The sequence below is a fragment of the Brassica napus genome, chromosome C7 (genome assembly GCF_020379485.1).
Source record: "Brassica napus cultivar Da-Ae chromosome C7, Da-Ae, whole genome shotgun sequence".
NCBI lineage: Eukaryota > Viridiplantae > Streptophyta > Magnoliopsida > Brassicales > Brassicaceae > Brassica > Brassica napus.
In genome coordinates, this window is record NC_063450.1 from 43,155,413 (window position 1) to 43,179,542 (window position 24,130).

General features: G+C 35.0%; 4 protein-coding genes across 5 annotated transcripts; all 4 read right to left on the reverse strand.

Moving 5' to 3' along the window:
- Window positions 1-3,879: 3,879 nt before the first annotated feature.
- On the reverse strand, window positions 3,880-7,374 carry LOC106348755 (receptor-like protein 52). The gene is made up of 2 exons (XM_013788557.3): window positions 4,516-7,374; window positions 3,880-4,447 (listed from the first exon to the last, which is right to left on the reverse strand). The coding sequence occupies exons 1-2, from the start codon at window positions 7,112-7,114 to the stop codon at window positions 4,029-4,031; spliced, it is 3,018 nt and encodes a 1,005-aa protein (XP_013644011.2). The 5' UTR covers window positions 7,115-7,374; the 3' UTR covers window positions 3,880-4,028.
- A 4,416-nt stretch (window positions 7,375-11,790) lies between these two features.
- Window positions 11,791-14,415, reverse strand: LOC106348758 (ent-kaurene oxidase, chloroplastic-like). The gene is made up of 6 exons (XM_013788560.3): window positions 14,171-14,415; window positions 13,820-13,980; window positions 13,373-13,534; window positions 13,130-13,270; window positions 12,425-13,027; window positions 11,791-12,240 (listed from the first exon to the last, which is right to left on the reverse strand). Exons 1-6 carry the CDS (start codon window positions 14,346-14,348, stop codon window positions 11,923-11,925), a joined length of 1,563 nt encoding a protein of 520 aa, XP_013644014.1. The 5' UTR covers window positions 14,349-14,415; the 3' UTR covers window positions 11,791-11,922.
- A 537-nt stretch (window positions 14,416-14,952) lies between these two features.
- On the reverse strand, window positions 14,953-16,516 carry LOC106352191 (auxin-responsive protein IAA28). Of its 2 annotated transcripts, none has more exons than XM_013791862.3 (4): window positions 16,187-16,516; window positions 15,634-15,942; window positions 15,343-15,407; window positions 14,953-15,238 (listed from the first exon to the last, which is right to left on the reverse strand). In XM_013791862.3, the coding sequence occupies exons 1-4, from the start codon at window positions 16,312-16,314 to the stop codon at window positions 15,216-15,218; spliced, it is 525 nt and encodes a 174-aa protein (XP_013647316.1). In that variant the 5' UTR covers window positions 16,315-16,516; the 3' UTR covers window positions 14,953-15,215. The 2 variants fall into 2 exon arrangements, with proteins under 2 accessions (XP_013647316.1, XP_013647317.1); XM_013791863.3 differs by having other exon boundaries at window positions 15,322-15,407; window positions 16,187-16,442.
- Window positions 16,517-20,045: 3,529 nt separating this feature from the next.
- LOC106348759 (NADP-dependent malic enzyme 3) lies at window positions 20,046-24,028 on the reverse strand. The gene is made up of 19 exons (XM_013788561.3): window positions 23,694-24,028; window positions 23,389-23,509; window positions 23,232-23,306; window positions 23,002-23,153; window positions 22,809-22,914; window positions 22,657-22,722; window positions 22,489-22,584; window positions 22,336-22,407; window positions 22,176-22,259; window positions 21,985-22,083; window positions 21,856-21,903; window positions 21,718-21,771; window positions 21,539-21,637; window positions 21,376-21,465; window positions 21,215-21,292; window positions 21,057-21,131; window positions 20,885-20,975; window positions 20,415-20,543; window positions 20,046-20,314 (listed from the first exon to the last, which is right to left on the reverse strand). Exons 1-19 carry the CDS (start codon window positions 23,834-23,836, stop codon window positions 20,226-20,228), a joined length of 1,767 nt encoding a protein of 588 aa, XP_013644015.1. The 5' UTR covers window positions 23,837-24,028; the 3' UTR covers window positions 20,046-20,225.
- Between the last annotated feature and the right edge of the window lie 102 nt (window positions 24,029-24,130).

A 24,130-nucleotide genomic window follows, 5' to 3' on the forward strand; every position in this document is an offset into this window, starting at 1 on the left:
TGCTCGGTTCTCAGGTCTTCCTCACCTACAAAAATATATATAAAGAGTAATATAGAAATTAAGTTGTTTTGTTATTACCAAACAAATTTATATAGAGAAATTGGTGTCGATACACCCAAAGACTCACATAACTTGCCATATACCCTTGTTTTTTAAAAAATTTTGTCATGACCATAATACCTTTGTGTCTCTAGATCTCTCTCTAGTCTCTTCTCTCTTCTGTATGTTCAAATCTCTTTATCTCTTGTATCTCTTCTTTATGCAAGTTTAAATTAAATCACAAATCTCTATTTTTTTACTCTGATTCCATTGACACTCATAATGCTAATCTTATAATCTCACCACCAATTCTACTGTTTCCAATTTCGAATTACAATCAACTTTTATAAGCTTTCAATCCCAATAATAATTCTGTGTCCTGGCATTTTCCTCGGGTAGTTGAGTGACTTGCTGACGTTGACGTGTTCGTCATCTCATCGAAGAATCTGTTATCTCTGTTGCGGATTCATGGAGAAAAGGAATCACAAGATCTCGGGAAGAAGAAAGCTTGAAATCTACATTCTTTTCTTTAGATAACATATACGTTAGTAGGTATTTCATTACTTACCTGCTCTTATTTATATTTTAATGGATTCTTAATCGATATATGGAGTGTTAGTTTTTTGGGGATATTTGATAGATAATTGATTAGCTGTTACTAGTTTCATTAACCGATATATGATTTGTTAGTCGATACAATTTGTATGATACATAGATTGTTAGATGATACGAGAATTATTAGCTGATATGTTAGTTGGTATGTAGATTGTTACCTGATATGTAAATATTTAGCTGATACATTATTTGATGTCAAATAATAAATATTCATTATTAAGTAATTGATTCTTTTAATATTGATAAATATTTTCTTAGTGGTAACAGGTCGTCAAATTGTTATATATTTCTTAAAGAATCGATAATTTATCCAACTGATATGATCTTTAACAGATAACAATTAAGTAATTTATTTATTATATTAACAAACCGATAAATATGATAGTAAGAACTGAGAAGAGTTCGTCGGAGGATTAGATGAAAAAACAGAATTGGTAGTGATTGAGAAATTCAGAGATCGTGTGAAAAATTGATAAATATCTCTTAGTGTTCAGTTAACATAATGTGTACCCGCTAAATCTAGAGTTATATGTTTTTGATAAAGCAAGAGAGCATTTTCGTCTGCGCAGTGTCAAAAAGTTACTCTCTTTTGGGTTATCCATAGCTATGGGTATTTTGTCAATTTGGATCTTCGCTGGGTATATTATACCAATTGTCTCATTTATATATCTAATATTTTTTCTTGCAACATAATTTTTTAGAATTTAAATTATGAAACATTTATATTGAAGATTAAGAAAAAGTTGTGGCACTTGCCTAATTGTGTTTTGTATTCTAGAAAAACATTAATAATGACATTTCGTAGCAATTAATGATACTTATTCTTGGGTTCACCCCCTAGGGTGAACCTCTAAGTTCACCAACCAATAAGATCTTGTTATTTCATATTCGATATTTTTTAAGAAAGAAACAAAATATTGTCAAGTTATATTATGTTTTTAAAATAAAAACGTAAAAAAAAAATAAATAAAAATAGTAGTAGTTACAGAAAAAATACTTTTAAAAAAAAATATTTTTAAAGTCGTCGGAAAAACACCAAATCCTAAACCCTAAATTCTAAACCCTAAACCCTTGGGTAAACCTTAAACCTTTGGATAAATCCTAAACTCTAAATAAAAACATTAAACACTAGAACACTCACGGGTTTAGGGTTTATGATTTAGACTTTAGGGTTTATTGCTTTATTGTTTAGTGTTTTTTTATTTAGAATTTAGGATTTATCCATGGGTTTAGGGTTTACCCAAGGGTTTAGGGTTTAAGATTTAGGGTTTTGTGTTTTGCTCACGACGTTAAAGATATAAATTTTTTTTAAAAAAAAATTATGTAACTACTACTATTTTTATTTATTCATTTTTTACGTTTTTATTTAAAAAACATAATATAATTTGACATTATTTTGTTTTTTTTTTTAGAAAATATCGAATATGAAATAACAGAATCCTATTGGTTGGTGAACTTAGAGGTTCACCGAAGGGGGTGAACCCAAGAATAATTTTATATCATGTTAACTTAACTTTCATTCTATACAAAGTATTGATTATAAACAAATAATATCATCATCTTTCTATATTTGGGTCTTAAGTAAAATAAAAGTCGAGCTGTAAAATTTTATATTATCTTAATGTGACCATAATCAAATTATACTTCAAATTATAAGCTTAATCCAATTTTAATTGTTTTTTAATATTTTAATTTTTCATTTTATGTTGTAAAAAAAAGCAAAAATATGATATTTTGAAAATTAGTGTAACTTCAAAATCAAAAGTATATAAATTTTATTTACTGATAAGTTAGTAAAAGAAAATATCCAAATATATCGGTCCAACATATAAATGATTATATAAACAATTAAAAATATACACATAATAAAAACAATTCGATCATGTAAAAATCTTAAATTTGTCAATAATATTTTGTATAATATAACTCAATCCGATTGATTATAGCCCACCCATTTCTCTGACATCTATTGCAAACAAACTTATTCCATTGACTTGGTCATTACTTCAACTGGAAAGTATTATAGCCTTTTTGACAGAGCTTTCCAGTTTAATTAACTAAACAAAAACAAAACTAATATTCTCTCTATTTCAAAATATACGTAGTTTTAGTCGAAAATACTGTTACTAATATTAAAAAACTTGTTATTTTTGAAAAGGTAACATTGGATATATAACTTTAACCAATCATAAAACATGTATTATTTGATTGGTCACACAATATTCAATATATACAAAAATTGCATTAAATATGAAAATTACTTATATTTTGAAACAATTTTTTCTAAAATTACATACATTATGAAATGGAAGAAATATTACATGGTGTGATATCAAATTTGGAAGGGAATACAAATTTTAGTCTTGAACCTCCTAATATTAAATAAAAAGTCAGAAAATGAGGTCAAAGATGTATGATTTATATATGATTCGGTTCTACCTAATAAATAGATTATTGAGAAATACTTTAGGTTAACGACAAAAACTTTTATCACAAATATAGCATATAAAGATCAAATTCAAAAATATTTTATTAAATAGATAAAAGACACTTATATCTCTAAGATTAACTTATATATATTTAAAGTTTAGATTTGAAAAAATAAAATTGGGAGTGAAGTTTAGCATTTTAAAAAATAATTATATTAGGATTTAAGATAATACTATAAAAATAGTTTCAAAATTAGGTTTGAGATTTCAAAATAAAATTTCAAAGAAAAAAAGTTCGAAAAATTCAAAAAATCGAATTAAAAAGGTTTTTGAAAATAATTTTTTATTTATCTTTATTTATTTATATATCTATAGAATAAATATATAAAGGTTTTAAAATTTTAATGAAATCTCTTTTACTCATTTTTCTCCTTATGTATTTTTTTGGTCAAAAAGCTTTTTAAGATCTTTTGACAAATTTGCTCTAAGATTATTGATACATAGAGTTACTAACCTCGTTCCTTCTCATTTCTACTCCAGATTGGAGATAGATTGTAACGAGCTCATTTCAATAGAATCTATTTACCAATTATCGTAGTGCTAATTTTTTACAAAACTAAATTGATTAGATGAAATGCTACCACTATTTTTTGTGCGTTTGGCGATCGGATCGCCTTACGACTTGTATTTTGACTACTTGTGGGAGTTGTGGCAGATATTAAAAACTAGTCGAATATTAAGAAATTACTTAAATACATAAGCAATACCATTTTTAAAAATTACATTCAGACAAAAATACCCTAATGCCAGGTTTATAAAGATCATTTTCATTAATTTATTCTGAACATAAAGAGTTTAGTTAACTATCCTAAAACTTTGCTTTGTTTACACACAACACATGCGGTAAAAACCCCTAAAAACAACCTCAAAATTTGTGATTATTTATTATACATAACCTAAAGCTTCATCTTCTACCCTTTTACTTGTCCTCCGACCCGACAAACTAACCAGTAAAGGTGCCTCATGTGCCTCTGTCGCAGTTCTTTTTGTCTCCTCAAGTCCTTGTTGGCGAAGAACATACAAGACCTCCTTCATGGAAGGTCTGTGACTAGGCAATGTGTTAGTACACATCAGACCTAGCTTGAACAGAGTTGTCATCTCTTCCGTGTTAGAAGCATCATTGATGTCCTCATCAAAAGCCTCGGTGATCGGTTTCTTAGATTGGTAATGTCTCCATGACCAATCTGCCAAGTTTGTATGTTCATCTCCGTTGTTACCTTCTCTTCCGGTCACCAGCTCTAACAAAACTACCCCGAAGCTATACACATCGATCTTTTCATCCACCTTAGAGGTATATGCGTATTCTGCAACACTAAAGATGTTAGAGACCAAACAATGAGACCTGCATGAACTACTATAAGGGTGTTATTACCTGGAGCAATGTAACCAAAGGATCCAGCAACAGCTGACATAGTATGAGGTTGTTGGTTTTGCTTAACCAACAGTTTAGCCAACCCAAAATCAGCAATCTTGGCATTGAAGTCATAATCAAGCAATATGTTGCTTGACTTGACATCTCTATGTATGATCGCAGGAGTACAATCATGATGCATATAGCAAAGTCCTTGCGCTGCACCGACCGCAATATTCAACCTCTGTGACCAATTCAAGCTATTAGCCTCTGCATCACCTCCTTTCTTCTTACCATGTAGCCATTGATCCAGGCTGCGTTTCTCCAAGTACTCATACACCAGAAGCTTTGAATCCTCTCTGGAGAAACAACACAGTAGTTTCACTATATTCACGTGCCTGATCGTTCCAAGAATCTCAACTTCAGCGATGAACTCTTTCTCGAGGTTCTTGTCAAGCTTCTTGTTGTCCCATATCCTCTTCACCGCTACGTATTGACCCGAGGATCCGATGTGTATCTTGTAAACTTTGCCTGATCCTCCACTCCCTATCACGTTGTGTTCCATCAGATTCGAAACAATGTCGTGTTCCGCGAAGTCTACTCTGTGGAAAGAAGTTAGCTTCCACGTCTCTAAGCCTCTGCTTCCTCTTGGCTTCCTTGTGTAGTCTCGAACCAAAAAGAACGTGACGACCAGAGTGACGGCGAGGAGCAGAACTGCGATGACTAGAATCATTGCGATGATTTTCCCAGGCAGCTGCTTTGATCTACGAAGCACTTTCCGACAATCTTGTAACTTAACGACCGGTGTGTCTGCACAGAGATTGGTGTTGTTCAAGAAACTTGTCTCGTACGCTAGGTTATCAAGCTGGTCCGGTACTTCTCCGGTGAGCATGTTTGACGACAAGTTAAGCGTTGTGAACTTCAGACTCCCGACCTCCGGCGGGATTTCGCCGGCGAGTTCGTTCTCCGACAGATCAAGATCGACCAAGCCTGGCAACAGCCCTAGAGCTCGAGGAATGTTCCCGGAGAGTTTGTTCTTCGATAGACTCAACGTTACCAACGACTTCCATGAGATGATTTCCTCCGGTAACTCGCCGGAGAGATTATTCGAATCAAGAAAGATCGATATGAGTCTTGACAAAGACGTTAACTCCGTCGGGATCTCACCGGAGAACCGGTTGTTCCGAGCGCTGAACACTTCGAGGGAAGACCAAGTGCTTATCGTCCGAGGAATCTCACCGGAGAACTCGTTGTTATCTATCTCAATCCTCGAAAGGTTCCAAGCGACTTTCTCCGGTAACTTCCCGGTGAAGAAGTTGTTACTCACTTGGAGACTATACATGTCTCTGGCACTCCATATCCCGGAAGGAAACTCACCGGAGAAGCCGTTGTTATATAGCTGAACTGTTAAGAGGGACCCACAGTTCCCGAGCGACTCCGGGATTACGCCGGTGAGGTTGTTCGAAAATACAACCACACCGAGGAGCTTCCCTCCCTTGCAGAGATTCTCCGGTATTTTCCCGGTTAACTGATTCTCCGACACGTCGAACCGCTCTAGATTTGAGTACAAACCGAAATCACCCGGTATATCTCCGGTTAACTTGTTGGTATAGAGTTGTACATCCTTTAATACCGGTAATTTTGCGATAGCCGCCGGTATTACGCCGGTTAACTGGTTTACCATCAGGTTTAGATACTCTAATTTCGTCAGATTGCCGATCGCTTCCTGAATCGAACCGGTTAAATTGTTATACGAGAGATCAAGTTCAACAATGTTGGTAGCCGAAATAGATTCGGGGATCTCTCCGGTTAGGTCGTTTCCGTAAAGGTAGAGATTGGTCAGATTCTTTAACCCGAATAAAACGTCTGGGATCCGACCCGATAAGTTGTTAACGGACAAGTCCACGTGTTCAAGATCCGTCATGTTCTCGAAAACAACGGCTGGGATTTCTCCGATCAGATTCATCTCCGAGAACCACAAGTACTTGAGTTTCGTCAACTTCCCAAACTCCACCGGAATCTCCGCCGGTAAAAACTTATCGTTGTTCGCCAAACGAAGCTCTTGGAGCTCCGACAAGTCTCCGATTTCCGACGGAACCGTACCGTTGTATTCGCTCATGTAGAGATTCAAAACCGTGAGCTTAGAAAACATACCTATCTTCTTCGGAATATCGCCGGAGAAACCGTTAGCACTGAGGTCCAGAATCTCGAGTTCTGGTGAAAGACGATCGATGTCGGCGGGAAGTGAGCCGTTGAAGTTGTTCTGGGAGAGATCGAGATGGCGAAGCTTGGTGCAGTTGTAAAGAACGGTCGGGAAATCGCCGGGTAATAGATTAAACGACAAGTCGAGAGTTTCTAGGTTTGGGAAATCGCATATGTTGGTCGGAACCGCGGTGAAGTTCTGGTTCTTGAAACTTATTCCGGTGACGTTTCCGGCGACGCAGGTGATCTCCGACCAATCGCACGGGGAAGATGTGGTGTTCCATAGACGGAGAGACGGTGGGTCTCCGAGATCGCGTTTCAGGGTAAGAAGTGTTGACCGTTCGTTGAGCTGCGAAATTACAGAAAAGGGCAGTGAGGTGAGAAAGAGAAAGAGGACGGGTAAGGGTAAGAAGGTCATATTGTAATTGTGGTTGGTTGGGGTTTTGCCGGGAAATTCGGCAGACAGAGTTTGACTGGGAGATTCATACAAGTTTGAAGTAAGTTTGAAGTTTAAAACGTTTTTATAGAAACATAAGAGGTGAGTGATTAGCTGAATAGTCAAAAAGACATTTTTGAATTTTTGGACTCTCTTTTTATCGTTTATCAGGCGACTTTTCTTCTTTTCATTTTGTTAAAACCCAAAAAAAAAATAGAGCATTATACACGAACATTTCGTTATTAGCACACAAAAAATAATTAAGCTATTTTATGTTCAGTTTGATTATTATTGGTTAGATATTGGATTTGACAGATACCATCAAAGCGTCTACGTCAAGTTAGTTTTACACCCTGTTTTAAAAATCTGCTGGGTAGCCGCCTCGACAGCCAACTAGATGCTACACGTGACTCTTACGCTCCGATTTATACCAAATCGGTTAAAAAAATCGGATATTCGATTTTCTCCGCCTAGACCGCCTTAATTACCGCCTAGCCGCCTAATCTTTTTTTTAATTTTTTAATTTTTTTATTTTATTTTTATTTTATGATATTTTTTTATTTATTTGATCTAAAATTTTACAAATATTATTTATATTCATAATTTTGATGAAAACTATACTATATTAAGTTTATATATTCTATTTGTGTGATTTATACAATCTTAAACATGAAAATGTATTAATGTTATATAAAATTAAAGATTAACATGTTTTTAACATAGTAAACAATCTAAAAATTTCGCCTCGCATAATTTCTGATTAATTTCCGATTTTTTTTTAGGCCCTAGACCCAACCCGACTGTCCGAGTAGCGCCTAGCGCATTTCCGAACAGGGGTTTTACGTAAGAGATTAGGTGCCATCTAGAACATCGGCTGGAGAATTAAGAAGATGTATTATGCTAATCTAGGAGTGTTCAGTTCAAACACGCGAGTAATTAATTAAATTATAGGCCACCCATTTTCTCTGAAATGTATTGCCAAGAAATTTGTGCCATTTGAAAAGTCCGAAAGTGAAGTCAAAGATGTCTATGATTTTTATATGATTCGGTTTCTAGTAAGAAATCGATTAATCCATAGTTCATATTGTAAAAGTTACTCACCTTGTTCATTCTCATTTCTGGCGCATATTGGAGAATGGGGTGGAATCTGGGATTGTAACGAGCAGCGAGCTCACTTTTCTCAATCCTTTTTAGTTTGTTATATGTTTTACCTTAACTTACTAATGATCATGGTGGTAATTATTTATCAGTTTTTCCAAATTTAATCGATATGATGCAAATGCTACCAATATACTTTTTGTGGATGCTCGCGATCAGATTGCACTAAGACTTGTATTTTGGACTACTTGTGGCACACAGGAAAAAACTAGTATAAATAGGCTTTCAAATTTGTAATCATACATTTTTGTTACAAAATAGCTCTTTAGGGCATTTCTATTGTAAAATTCTTTTAAAAAAAAGTTTTTATGAGTTTATCAAAATTTGAGATAGTTATTTAAATACTTTTGTGGTACTCTTGGTTTTTAATTATGAGATGCTTTTGTAGAACTTTGCAATGGATATGTTCTCTTTTTTTTTATCAACCAATGAATATGTTCTTACGTTATAAATTAGGGAAATTATGAGGAATGAGCACCTTAAAAACTGTATTTAATCCAGTGGTTTTGTGTATATGCGATTGAGATCTATTATATATAAGACAAATACAGAACAAATTAATCTTCAAACCATTTTCAACATCTTTTTTTTCTTGTGCAATAAGATGTTTGTGTTTGCGTATCCGTTTAAATTATCCACATAGAAATTAGGATGTATATACATCTTTGTGACCATAATTTGAGAACTATCCTAGATATTTCTAAACTCCAATTTTATCTATGCCCTGATCTGCCCTGTCTCTGCCATTCTCGTACAAACTCTCTTCTTCTTTCATTTTCTCTGTCTCGTATCCCTTTATCTCTTTCCAAAATAATACTATTCATTCTCTCTTTTGCATCTCTCTTAATTCCTTACACAAAACAAATGGATTCTTCTTCTCTATTTATTTCCACAATTCAACGAATACTATCTTCTTGACGAGTTCATCTACAATAGTCTTTATGTCAGTTTGTTTGATATCCACCACAATTTTGAAGGGGTTTCAAGCGAGTACATGACACTACATGAGAAATCTTTTCAATTCACATGTTGATAAAATCATATGGCCGCATGGATGTTACCGACCATTTTGGTGTCGTAATTTGAAAACAGCCAGTAAATGTTACCAAAAAATGTGGTTTGATACATGATTTGTTAATTTTTACATCATATATTGTTATTAGCTGATACATGTTTTTTTAGCTTTTAAAAAACATGTCGATGTTTTTTAAAATTTATGGGTAAGATGTTTAAGTAGCTTGTGTTAGCTATATATGCTTTGTTAATGGATTATCAGGCTACCTTAATCATTATTTGTCTAGCTTCTATATTTTTTGACGGTTAATTTAATAAGTTACATCTACCATATGTTTTACGTGCTAAATAAAATATTACATTTAGAACATTGCTTTTGTTATATGATAAGAATAACTTTATAATAAACAAGTTATCCACTAACAATTTATATAACTTTTACTTTTTGAGATAAAGCTTAGTGTTAAACTTCCTTTGTACAAAATAGTTGTGTTCATATGAGACATAGTTTGTTAGATGTTTCATAACAGGTTAACATGATAATTTAATGTTTAGCATATACATGTTTAGTTATATGATATCAAACATGTTAGACGCTTTTTAAAATGGGCGGTGAAGTGTCCAAAAGTAACTGCCCAGCTGATACATAATTTGTTAGATGGTGCAAAATAGGTTATCGTTCAAACTTAATCGTTATCTATGTAATTTCTGTTGCAATCCCTAGTTCTCCCATTGATTTTTTAGTTTCGGAAATTTAATTAGAAAATACATAAACTGAGAGAAAAATTTATAGTCGTGTTTCGAATTGATATCTCAGAATAGGCCTGGGCATTTTACCCGGACCCGAAGACCCGAACCGGAACCGAACCAAAAATACAGGTTCGTGTCCGGGTTTGGGTCCATGCTAAGTACCTATTGGGTCTTTTTCTTTGGACCCGCGGGTCTCAGTTCGGGTCCGGATCCTACCCGAGACCCGTTCGGGTACCCGAAGTACCCGCAAATAATTGTATATACTAGTTATATGTGGGTGATTGGGTATATTTTTGGTATTTCGGATTTTTTTAAAAGTTTCGGGTTTGGATTTTCGGGTATAATTGTAGGTTTCTGGTAAAATTTTAGATTCTTAGAAAATATAATTCGGGTATTTGGGTAAAATTCGGGTATGTTTTGGGTTTTCGGGTCTGATTCTTGGATAATTTTTTGGGTATTTTTACGGTTTTTCGGGTATTTTTAGAGTTTTCGGGTCTAGTTCGGGTATTTCGGGTCCTAAATATCCGAACCGACCCAGATCCGAAATATACCCGAAAATTTGGAGTATTTTACGTGTATTGAAATTATAGACCCGAACCGACAAAACCCGACCCGGAACTGACCCGGAAAATTATAGGTACCTGAATGGGTCTAAATTGCTAGGACCCGAAAGATCCGGACCCGACAAGACCCGACCCGAACACGATCCGAAGATCCGGATGCCCAAGCCTATCATAGAAAACATGTTTAGAGGTTTGGCTTTCTTTGAATCTATGATTCACTGGGATGCATGGCGCTTCAAACATCAATGTTATTGAGGTGATGGTGACGATGACATAGAGGAGGAGGAGTAGGTTTGCATAAAATTGATATTAAAAACGAAGCAAATGATGATTACTGAGATTTAAAAAGAAGAATGAACCATTTGAAGAAAAGTTTTGTTTTCACTAAAGATTAAAAATAGGAGAGAAAAAGATCAATCAAGGAAAGAAAGAAAAACAAGATGAATTTAGAACAGGGATAAAATAGTCGTTTTATGTGTATATTGCTACAGAAATGGGGTTTCTAATTTCGGTAGTTTCGTGTATATACAACAAATTATCTGTTATCCATAAGGTCAATAACTAAATAAAACATTTTTTGTCACTATCTAGTTCAGTTTATTCGTTTTACCATTCTTGTTTAATTTTATGGCTTCGTCACCAAAAAAAGCAATACTTGTTTCTTTTTGAAAACAAATAGGAAAGTTGGTTTCCCTTTTCATAACACGTTATACTAAAAAAACACGATATACTAATACAGAGACCCGAGAAACATGTGGTATGTTAATAGAGTTTACAATTAATCAGACAACAAACCATTGGCCACTGTTTCTCTCTATTGTCTAGTATCATATCTCTCGATACGTAACGTACGTGTGGCTGATGTTAAAGTCCGTGATACATTATTTATTTTAAAAACATTTCCACATGTCCGATTTTGAACGTTGAATCCTCAATTCAACGGTCTGAAACTCGTAAAGAGTTAAGAAGCGGATCTCTCGTGTTCTTGACTTCTCGATATTAGTTGTCTCCAACGTGTCAATCTCGACACCATCGGACTACATTGTATTGTAAAGTCTTATCAAATATTGTATTCTTCTGAAATTCTGTTTTTAATTATTTTATAGTGCTATTAGATTCTTTTTAATTCTTTTATAGTGCTATTTAATTGTGTTTGTATAAGCAAATATAATATTCTAGAAAACGTTTAAAACTTGAATATAACAAACAACCGAACCAAACATAGGATTCCATAATATTCAGACAGTGCAACACATTAAACAGACAAAACTCAGACTAACCAAAAAACAAGAAAGATGTATTAACTTAAGAAGAAAGCCTTGGATTGATAATAGCCATGAGAGGATAAAGCTTCTGAGAGGTCAAACCATAGGTATCAACATTCTCTTCCTCACCGTCTCTAAGCTTCCATTCAAACTCTTGAACTAATCTCCCAATAGCAATCCCTGCCATCAGAGACGCCTGAAGTGCACCAGCACAAACCCTCTTCCCCGCTCCAAACGCCATCGTCTTATGAAGATCAGACAACTCGTATCTATCATCTAAGAACCTCTCCGGCCACCACTCCTCTGGCTTCTCCCAACGCTTCTTATCCATGTTGCATCCATAAATGTTTATTGCTATCTACACATCCAAAAATTCAAACTAAACATGTAATAAACTTTTCTCAAAAAAAAAAACTTGTAATAAACTTCAAACAAAAAAAAAACTTGTAATAAACTTCAAAAGTTTATCAATAAAAAAAACTTGTAATAAACTTTAATATGTGAAATGACTTGGCTTTGAGCAAAGTAGTGTTTGCCTTTACCTCACTTCCTGCAGGGACGTAATAGCCTCCTATCTCGGTATCTTCATGAGCATAGCGAATGGGAACTAAAGGAGCAGGACTGTACTTCCTAAGCGTTTCATGGAAGATTGCATTGACATAAGGAAGCAGAGGCAACTGCTCTTCTTTAATCTTTTCTCCACCGCAGACACTTTTGATTTCTTCACACAGACGAGCTTGAACACTTTGATGCTTTGCAAGTTCGTAAATAGCCCACTCAGTTGTAACCAGAGTAGTGTCAGCTGTCTCAATAATCGTCTCCCAAACCAAGATTGCAATCTGCTCCTTGGTTAGTGTCTTCCCTTCAGACATCAAGTAGTTGAGATAGCAATCATCTGAATCATTCTGCTTCAGACAATCTTGAATGAGAGCGTTCATCACTGCGAGTCTACGTTTATGCTTCTGCTGGATTCTTGATTCAAAGCTATTGTTAGGAACCCATTTCAAGTATGGGAAGAAGTCTCTCCAATCAACATCGATTGCACCTTCCATCATGTCGTGTACTAGAACCTTGAAGATCTCTTCTCTTGACAAAGTCTCACCGAGTTCATCTACGTGGATGGATTCAATGTCTTTCCCAAAGGCCTTTGAGAAAGAAGAAAAAAAATATATTAAACATGATTCAGTTTAAGAATGTAGTGTCTTTGATGAAGTGTGTAGGGAGGGTTAAATGAAATATATACTCACTTGCTTCAAGGCTACTCCAAATAGCTCATGTTCGAATATAGCTCTGAAGTTCACAGGCTCTTGCGGGTGGTCTCTTTTGTGTGCATGCAGCTTGGAAGTCACGTTTTCAATTAGAGCATCTCTGTAGTGTCTCTTTCGTTTCTTGAAACAAAAAAAAAGAAGTCCACACAACATAGAACATGGTTCAGTTTCAAACAAAGTATATTGAAGCAAAGCTGCAGAGTAAAGAAACTGGGAACTCACCTGTGCATTTGCACCTAAAAGGCCATTCAAGATACAGCGTTTCACTAGTTTATGGAAGTCATCATAATCACTTGTAGCAACCATAGACTTGTTGCAAGTGAGGACTGTTAAGGCGTTTGATAGCTTTCTTGTTGAGATTGATGGAAACCTAGTTACCATCGCCTGCCAAAAAAACAAAAAAACAAATCACACACACAAAGTGAAAACTGTTCAGAGAATGCATCCACATGAGCACATGAGTAGAGAGTAGAATCATATAACAAGAGCTAGATCAAGTGTGAAGTTAGAAAACTTTTCCACAAAAATCTTCTAGAAACATTGAGTTACTTTTTAGGATCTACTCATGTGTTCTTGATTGTAATGAATAGTTCAAGTTCAATATTGATTGTAATGAAACTCAGAACATTTCTTGCATGTTTACTGAAACAATCAGACAGGAAAGCTAACCTCTTTGGCTGTTTCGGTTGAGTTAAGGACAACAAGAGAGGAAGAGCCCATCTTGATAGAGTAAATAGGACCATAAAGCTCAGACCATCTAGTGAAAGTCTTGTGTGGTTTCTTCTCTTTTAGTTGCAGCAAGTTCCCAATCAACGGAAGCCCTGGCACCACTGCATCAAATACATACCCACCCTTCAGAGTTTACTAGCTAGTAATCAAAGATCCAAACCTTATTCAATGATTAGAAATGAAAAGTCCAGCTAAACTAAACTAGTTCCCTAGATCTCGAAACAACTAAACCCAAGTGACTACTAGACAAACCCAGATGGTGAAACTGGAAAAGGAAAAGAACTAAATAACCTGGGACAGAGGGGAGCCTAGAAACTTCAGACATGTTGTGTCTGGACAGTAGTTTCTTGGACACGAAGATGAAGAGGAAAGAGGAGACAACAAAGCCAAGGAGAAGGCAGATCATGGAGGGCATGGAAGTTGTGTGATTGTTGTGAAAGAGAAGAAACTGATGAAGAAATGCATTCATTTTCTAGAAAGAATAGAATGGAATGTTTGGAATTATTCTATTATTGGACTGTCTTGTTTGGAAGTTTCTCTTTTGTGTCCGTTTAAATATTACTCAGTTTCGGATTCCAATGAGACCATATATGTTTCTATCCGTTCCATGTAATCTTGTGACACTTGCGAGCTATTGCCTCCATGTTTGGGCCTTTTGAGAGTTGGGTTTTAAGAAAACCCCTTCCGAGACTGTTGTAGACTTTACAAAGCCTTATTAGCATGTTCTTACAACTTTTTTTCTTTACAAGTCTTAAAAATGAACGCCTTGCCTCTTGTCAATGTAGCAATTGGTTTTTGATATGTGTTGCAACATGTGTGACTTGTTCGTTGCTACTGTGTACTATTGTGAGGTCAATGGTGAAAAGACAACAAGCATGATTAAAATTACTTTCTATCTAGACAGTTTGCCTGCCAAAAGAAAAAAGGAAGCAGGAAGTATTGAGATATATGGTGTTTGCTAAGTGGAAACCAGTTCGTTTTTCATTAAATGAGTTTATTGATATGACATGACTCGACTGTGATGAAACTCATGAGAGTGAGACCATGGTGAATGTTGAAGAACAACAACGTTATTAGAAGCAATACTCAACTTGTGTTTCCAATATCTTTATAGTTTATACACACGAATACATAATACCACACCGAGCTTAATTAAACAAACAGCCTATTTACACAAAATCATCTTCCAGAATCACAAAAAACTAGAACATACGTTGGAAAAACAAATTCTAACGAACAGAACAAAATGCAGTACATCAAGCCAAGCCCCATGGTTTCCATAAATTACATTTTTTAAAACAAATCATCGAACTGATGATTGTGGCGAACCTCAACTCTATTCCTTGCAGTTCTTTCTAGCTGGGGGAAAAAGACAACATAAATTATGCATAAGCTTTAATTTCAGATGTTAAAAAGTCACTATTAGGTTGATATATGTATACCATGAAGAAAAGTAGTCTTACGTGAGAACATGGAAACGTGGGAGGTCTTTAAAACATGCAACCTCTTCACAGTCGATACAAACATCCTAATAAATATGCTAAACTATGTCATTAACGTGTCCAACAAATTGATGAAAAACCCAAAACATATGAAAAGAAATGGAATCATATGATAAGAAATGACCAAACCTCCTTTTAGGAAACTCATTGTTTTGTGTAATTTAGCCCAAAAAAACTATAGATAAAATGATTTTCGAGACTAACTATAAAGTCATCAATATTGAATTTATTTTGTTTGATTCATCAACTTACTCCCAAGGAACATCTCCGACCAGGACTTTATCTCCTTCAGTGTCTTCGTAGACCAAAGTGTATTGTCTGTTTAGATCCGACGAATCTTTCTTGAAAAGTTGGTCAACGGCATGTGAAAGCTGTTGGTAGTTGTTATAAGCCGAGAGGTTGACTTTTCTTCCGATGGGAACTCCTTCCATGTTGATCTTAACGTATAACTCTCTCTCTTCATCACTCTCTATCTTCTTCATCTCCTCCTTTATCTGTGACGTTAGGTATCGCCGGGATGATCTTACCGGCGGCCATCCCACCACTGGAGCTGCCTCCACCCTGTTTTAGCCGTATATTATTATAAACTGATAAACAGTTTTTTACCAAAAAAAAACTGATAAACAGTTTTTATTTGTATGTACTGGGAAGAATCTTAAACCCAAACCAAACCAATCAAGATATGTGAAAAGTCGAGTTTTCGTACCATTTAAAACATTATACAGTGAGATAAACCATGACTAAAATTCTATTGATAATCAAGTTACTATTGGAGAAACTGTAAGAACGAATTAATTAAGAGAACCTGTTATAGGAAACAAATGATGTTTCTTTGGTGAGGCTTCTTTGTTTAGATCCATGGATATTTCTGTTGGGAGTGAGTTGGTGACAGGGAGGAGCCAGCCTAAGCTCCAATCTCTTCTCTTCTTCCATTTCTAAGTTTGTGTTGTGTTATTTGCTTGTGTTGGGGAGCAATATATGGATGGTTGGTTGGCAAGGAACTACAATCTCAATCTTTACAAAAGTACCTTTATTTTCTAATCTAAAAAGACATTTTATTTTGCATAAATAACCACCTAACAGAGATCTTACTTGAAAGGATTCAGAATGTCAAGATGCCTTTGATACGTGTATGAATATGACAGGATACATACATATACATAACGATTACTATATATGAACCACAGTCCAAATAGTATAATTTATTATTGTACAAGTATAGTAGATATATGTATATATTAGTAAGTTCTATAGTTGTACCAGGTTATAAAGAAAAAGGCAGTATACATATTTAGAGGTATAATATATTTAAGAAAATATTTTAAGAACCCATAATTAAAATTAAACATAAACACAAAGGTTTTATCAAATTATTAGTTACGTGACCTTCTAACTTAAAACCAATTGGTGATAAGTGGTGTGATCCATTTAATCTTATATATTACTTAAAATCTCTTCAAACTTCTGATGTGAGACATTGTCCGTAATACGTTCACTCGAGATGATAGTTCTTTAAGCGTCGTTTGGGCAATGAACGATGGCCCAACCTTGGGCTGGATCAATAATGAATTGAATTGGACTGTTTGAATCGGACTATGAAACCATGTTAAACTAGATGGACTTCTAACTTAAAAGTGATAAATGGTGTAACATATCTAATCTTATATATTATTTAGGATTCATTTCAATTTCCGATGTGGCACATTTGTCTCTAATAGTAAGTTTAAAAGAGTTACACCTAAATCATGAAATGATTCACTTGGATAATCATGAGACAAAAAAATATATCATACATATATATATGTTTGTAACCTTGCTTACATATATACTCATGAGACAAAGAAATATATCATACATGCATGGTTGTTACATCGATCATGTGATCGTCGAGATCGTCACCATTATCAACATTTCCATATCCCATTATTTTTTTCCCTTTTTTTTGGAACATCCATATCCCATTCTTAAAGCATTTTCTGTATGTAAAAATAAATTGGAGAATGGAGGCCGACAAACTAAAAGAAAGAAAAAAGAAGAAAGAGATTCCTAGGCATGCTTAAATGAGTACCTACCAATAAAAGGAGAAAAGTAGTAGGTATTCGTTTCTTCCTCGCTTCTTCTGTTTATTTTCATTTATTTTTATATCTATATGCTAAAACTAATTGTATACATCAAAGGCATCTTACTGATTTATACTTTTTCTTTCTTTTTTTGCTAAGATTTTACTGATTTGTATGTATACTTAGATTTCCACTACTGTTAACTCTCATTATTTTCACAAGAATTCCACTACTAGCTTCTTTTTTTTCTTTGCTGCAATTTGGCCTGCATTATTCCTTTCTAGTTACATCTAATCAAATCAGCGGTAACTAAAGATATCTTAAATTAAAGATAATGATACCGATACGGTAATCAAGTGTAAGTTTAGAAATATATTAACGGTTTAAGGATCTTTCAACTCCATTTAAGAATATTAATAGCTCTGGCATCGAATCAAATCAGTTGTAGTTTCATGGGTGAAAAATCAACTAAAATGGGCTAGTTAATTAGGGTATTCCAAGTGTCGTCTGCTAGAGTACTAAGGTGAATGAAACACTACATAATAACGATAAAAACACTGGCAAAATAGATTCATACAAGTTTGTGGCTAAAACTAAAGATTTGTGGCTAAAATCAGTGTTAGGCATTCAAGTTTTCGGTTTGTAGCTAGTTCGGGTCAGGTCGGGTTGGGTTATTCAGAATAGGATATATAGGTCTTGTTTAGGAACTGACCATTTTTCGGATCTGTTCAGGCAATGTCAGATTCGGGTTGGGTTTCTATTTTTCTATAAAAACCAAATCATAACCAAATTATAAACAATTCAGATCTGGTTTGGGTTTAAAAAAAATATATATATAGAAAACCTAAGTTCAACCCATCAAAACCAAAAAAATATATTTGGGTAATTCATTTTTCTCAAAAAATGATTTATAAATTTTATTATATTTAAAATATTCGGATACTTGTTTGGTTCTCGTTTTGATTTCAATTCGATTTTTGATTTTCGGTTTTAGAAAAAAAATAAAAGAATCATTCAGATTTTGTAAATTCCGGGTCGGTTTCAATTTCGATTTTTGGTTCGGTTCCTTTCATTTTTTGGGCTTCGGATAACATGCCTAGGAGTAGCTAAAATTCATTAAGCGACGGACGACCATACTTCAAGACCATGGCTACAAACTCATGGTTAACACTCATTTTGCGGCAGTTTTGGCCCATTGGCCATAATTTGAGTGTACTCATTTATATACAATTATTAGCTCATGAGATTAATCACCACAATAATTAATGATCAAAACTTGTAATATATTAATTTGTGTTAGTTCTGTTGTTGTGACATTTTAATTTTCTAAATGTGTGTGTACGTTGTAGACGACCCACAACAAGTAATCAAGTGTATGCCAAAAAGGTAAGCCGATTCTATCTGTCCAATCCTGAATCCTGTAGTATTCCCTAAAGATAGTTCATAAATCTTTGGCTTTTCAGCTAGAGTTTACAAAAATTTCTTTAATCGAATCAATCTGAGTATGCCAAGAGATATTATACACCCAATGGTGAATACAATAGAAGCAAAGTTGGAAAATAATGCGTTCCAAAGAGGAAGTTATGATGAACATATTGATACCAATGGTCGATACACATTTAGGCATGCCTATCATTTTTTAAAGAACATTATCAGGCAAAAAGGCTATGAACAATTATACAATTGTGTTCAATGAATGTACAACCCATTCTAAAAACAAGAAATCAAAGCGATCATCATTATCATAAATAACTATGCCACTAATGGAGGGCCACCACTTGCAATTTTACTCTCTTTCTTTTATTTTCCATTTATTTGATTTATATATCTTTTCTTGACTTTTTGAGTTTTGAGATATGATGGATGGGATCATTGACTTTGCAATGATTATAGTTTCAGGCCCAAAATCACTTCAAATGTTCTCTTTTAGCACTTTTTTTTCTTTATTCTTCTCTTTTGAATATGTTTTATAATCATTGCATTCTGTGCCAGTAAAAATGGTGATCTTAGCAAGATCAAAGAACAATTTTTAATCATCTTCCGCAGTTTTTATTTTCTAAAGGTCAAGTTTATATTAGTTTGAAAAAAGTAAAAAGAAAAATCATGTTAATCTTACATTAACTAAGGCTCTAACTGGTGACTAATAAAAGAATATAAAGAATATGAATAAAAGGAATGAAGAGGAATAAAACAAAACGAAAATTTATTTTTCTATTAATTTGATAAGGGATAATTGTAGTCTATTATTCTTTAAATTTTAAAGAACGTAAAAAATCATAAGGAACAAATATTCCTTGTAAATGGTGTAAATTGTAAGGAATGATAAGGAATTCACTATTCCCACTCATTCTCTTAATCACCGTTTAGACCTTAAATTTAGATGAAAATAATAATGGAAAACTGCCCCCATTAAACAAATGTGTCTTTTAATAGGGCATGCCACTATTAAATCTTATACTTTACCAAGTTGTACAGCCAATCTTTACAAATGAGTTTCATTTGGGAAAGGAAAAAAGTTGGCTAGACACTAGACCATGTCAAAGTGCAAAATTATCACCTAACAATTTTTTTGTACATGACCCTAACCTAAGGCATACGACAAAATGAGCCATGGATGTTTTACTATTCATAAAACAAAAAGTATAATATTTCAGTACTTAAAGTTGAAATTATATAAAAAACGATCAAACATTATAAAAGTTGTGTCCAATTTAGCAGCAAAACCGAAGAAGCAAAAAATAAAGAAGAAAAGCTGGGGGAGACAAAATGGTGGAAAATAATCTTTTAACGGAAGTTTCTGTAGACAGGGCTGTACATGCAGCTCTCTGCCATCTTGACCAGATCCTTAGGACGAGGCAGGTTCGATGCCAATCCTGCAACAACAAAAAGACAAACAACATGACATCAGACTTTTGCAGAAAGTAACTATTTTGACATCATAATTTATAAATATGGAGAATAATGAAAACTAACCAAGTTCATAAGTTTTGGCTCCCACACTGGCTGCAATGTTAGCAGAGATCTTTCTGATGTTTGTAAAAGGCGGATAGATCAACCCGTCGGCAAAGTTCTCTTCCGTCACTTGCGAGGCCAGAGCTTCCGCTGATAAAAATTTTTGGAACACACAGTTTACAAACAAGACTCCACAAATGGTCTCTGAGGCATCTCCAACCTCGTTCTATTTTTTACTCTAAAATAGAGTTTAGAATAAAAATACTCTAATGGTATTTTATTTTTTACTTTATAATATTCTATAATAGAATAAAAACAGGTTTACTCTATATATAGAGTAAATTGTTTATTTTCTGTTAATCACTCTATAATAGAATTGAGTTATACTACAATGGTACTTTATTTTAGAGAAAAAACCAGAGTGAACCATTGGAGATGGTGTAACCAATAGTAACAACATCAATTTCTTGAAACAGTTTCAATGTACTTACAAGCTGCTAGAAGCATGTCATCACGGACACGAATGGCACCAGACATGATCAAACCAAGACCGAGACCTGGGAAAATGTAGCAGTTGTTTGCCTGCGAAAAAAGGGTGTTAATGAAAGGAGCATGAGCCATGGATTGTGGATAAAGATGTCACACAGTAAACAACAAAAGAACCTGGCCAGGGAAGAATGTTTTGCCTTCATACTCAACAGGGGCAAACGGGCTTCCACTTGCAAAGATTGCACGACCCTATAAAGCAAACACAGCTTTTTTTTAGTTGCATCAAAATGAAAATTCACTTGTGGTGGTATCAATAAGGTTTAGATCGTTACCTCGGTCCATGTGTAAGCTTCTTTAGCGGTGCACTCGGCTTGAGAAGTTGGGTTTGAGAGAGCAAGAATCAAGGGTTTCTGTACACACCACAGTAAGAACACCATCAGAAAAAAAAGCATAGATACCGAGAAAGCATATCAAAAGAAAAAAAAAACAAAACCTCGTTGAAGGTGGCCATGGCCTCCACTACTTCCTTTGTGAAAGTCTTCCCCACACCAGAGGTTCCAATGAGCACTGTTGGCTTGATTGCCTGATTTGGGAGAATGTTATATATGTCATCTACGCATGAAGAGATGTTAAGATGAGTTGTTTTGTTTATTTACATTAACAGCTCCCAAGAGCTCCTTGACGGGCTCGTGGTCATGTGCCCATGGCTGCTTGAAGTGCTGAAGAGATTCCTTGCGTGAGCTAACAATCAGTCCCTGCAAGATCATTCAAAGCATGTTTAGTAAGTGAAAAAAAAAAAAGAAGCAATAGATAACAATGATGTAATCAACAATACCTTGGAGTCCACAAGCCAAATCTTCTTCCTGATCTCATCGATTGGTGTTCCAGTCTAGAAAACAAAACAATACAGTTACAGATTCTTGACAAGAAGGAGCAAAAGTATCAAAGAAATAGCATGAAGGCAAGAGACTACCTCTTTGGAAATCTTAAGAGCAATTAGCTCAGCGATTCCGGTTCCAGCCTTCAAAGATATAAAAAAGCTTTAGTAGCAAAATAAATAGTAGACAAAAAGATTTATGTAGTATATGTTTTCAAGTCACACCTCTCCGGCACCCAAGAACAAAAAGGTATGGTCAGATAGGCTTTTACCAAGTACTTTCTGAGCTGCAATAAGCCCAGCAAGCACCACTGATGCAGTACCCTACACAGACAAAACAAGTTTTAGCTAGTCACCTTCCAGAAAACTCACTAAAGTGCAATACATATGATATCATACTGAAGACAAGATCTCACTTGGATATCATCATTGAAAACGAGATGACTAGAGCAGTACTTGGAGAGAAGCTCAAACGCGTGGTGGTTTGCGAAATCTTCAAACTGAAACCAAGAGTACATGTGAACGTTATCACAACACAAGATTGAGAAAACAAGTTTTAGAAGTATATGATTTTACCTGCACCAACACTTTTTCTCCATAGTTTTGTTTAACAGCACACATGAACTCGTGCAGAAACTCTGCGTATTCCTGAATAAAAAAAAAAGCAACTACAACTCTCACTTTCTGAAACATATATATGGCGAACAAAGTGTAAAGATAATGGTAAACCTCGCCAGTTGCCCTCTTCTGTTTAAGTCCGATGTAAAACTCATCATTTAGGAGCTTCTCGTTGTTTGTACCCACATCAATGGTGATTGGAAGGCACTGCATGTGTTACATTAACATCAGAACTACAGAGAATTAAACATGTTCAGCTGCCTTTGTTTCAGTTCTTACAGCCGATGGACGGATCCCTCCCAAAGCTGTGTAAAGAGAAAGTTTTCCCACTGGGATTCCCATTCCCTGTATGAAATTTTACAGCATTCAAACCCAACAAAAAGGTTAAATGCATATCACAAGAGGGATCGAGTGTTAAGAACTCTGTTTACCTGACAACCAAGATCTCCAAGACCCAGAATACGCTCACCATCAGTGACAACAATGACTTGAATCCCTCTCTGTGGCCAGTTCTTCAACACTTCAAGAATCTTTCCCCTAAAAACAAATGCCAAATTGTACTCATTAACGCAAATAATAACCGAATCCAAAACAAAATTGTAGAAGAGAATGTTAAATCCTCACTTCTCTTTCAAGCTGATGTAAAGACCTTGTGGCCTCCTGAAAATGCTCCCATACTTCTGACAAGCCTCCCCCACCGTCGGGGTGTACACAACGGGAAGCAACTCCTCCACATTGTCAATCAGAAGCTTGTAAAACAACCTCTCGTTCCTCTCCTGAAAAGATTCCAGATTCTCATCAGCTCCCCCATTGTATCCAACAAACAAACAAGCCAAAAAAAAAAAACAGATCACCTGAAGATCCATGAGGGCCACGTAACGGTGCAGAGGGACCGTGTACTGACGGAGGTTATGCATCATCTTCTTCTCCTATAAGTAAGCCACAAATCGAAATCAGCATAACCTAAGGAAAAGGATGGATCTTTGAATGATGAACCTAATAAAAAAATACCTGAACATCTTGAGATAAGATGACAGGAGGAAGAAGACCAGTTAAGTAGTGAGCATCTCTCTCTTTATCTGTGAAAGCAAGTCCCTTGTTGTATCGAGGGTCACGCATCAATGTATACCCACTGCGCACACACACACACACACAAAAAAAATAAAAATCAATTGTAACCCTAACATTGCTCTTACTTCCACAACAAGGCAACAGCAATTATTAAAAAAAAAATAATAATTTTTTAAATCAAAGCTAATCAGATCATTTTTGGATCTAGCGAAACGGCCAAAGGAATGTTCTTTTGTGAGACTGACCTGGCGACGGAGGTAACCCAAGGGGTGACGAGCTGATCCAATGTGGCGAGATCCTCACCGTAGACATCTGAGATGCCTCCGCCGACGCCGGACCTGTTCTCGGAGACGTAGTCGTCGGAGATCTGAGACGGGTTGCTGCTCATTTTTGGTTTTTTTGTCAGGATTACGATCTGAAACAGAGAGAAAGATGAAAGCTTTTTCTTTTTGATAAATAGAAAGGTGAAGTCTTTGGAAGGGAGGGAGATTAAAAGGAGAGGACAAATGGGATTAGTGGTCGCCGGTTAAGAAGGCGAAGAGAATGGTTTGGTGTGAGAGGTCTGAATAAAAACGCGGAGAATGGTTGAGTTTGGTTTCATCACACTCTTTCTATTGGTCTCCTTCTTTTTTGGAATTTTTCATTTTCTTTTTACCAATAATTTACTGCATTTAAAATTAAA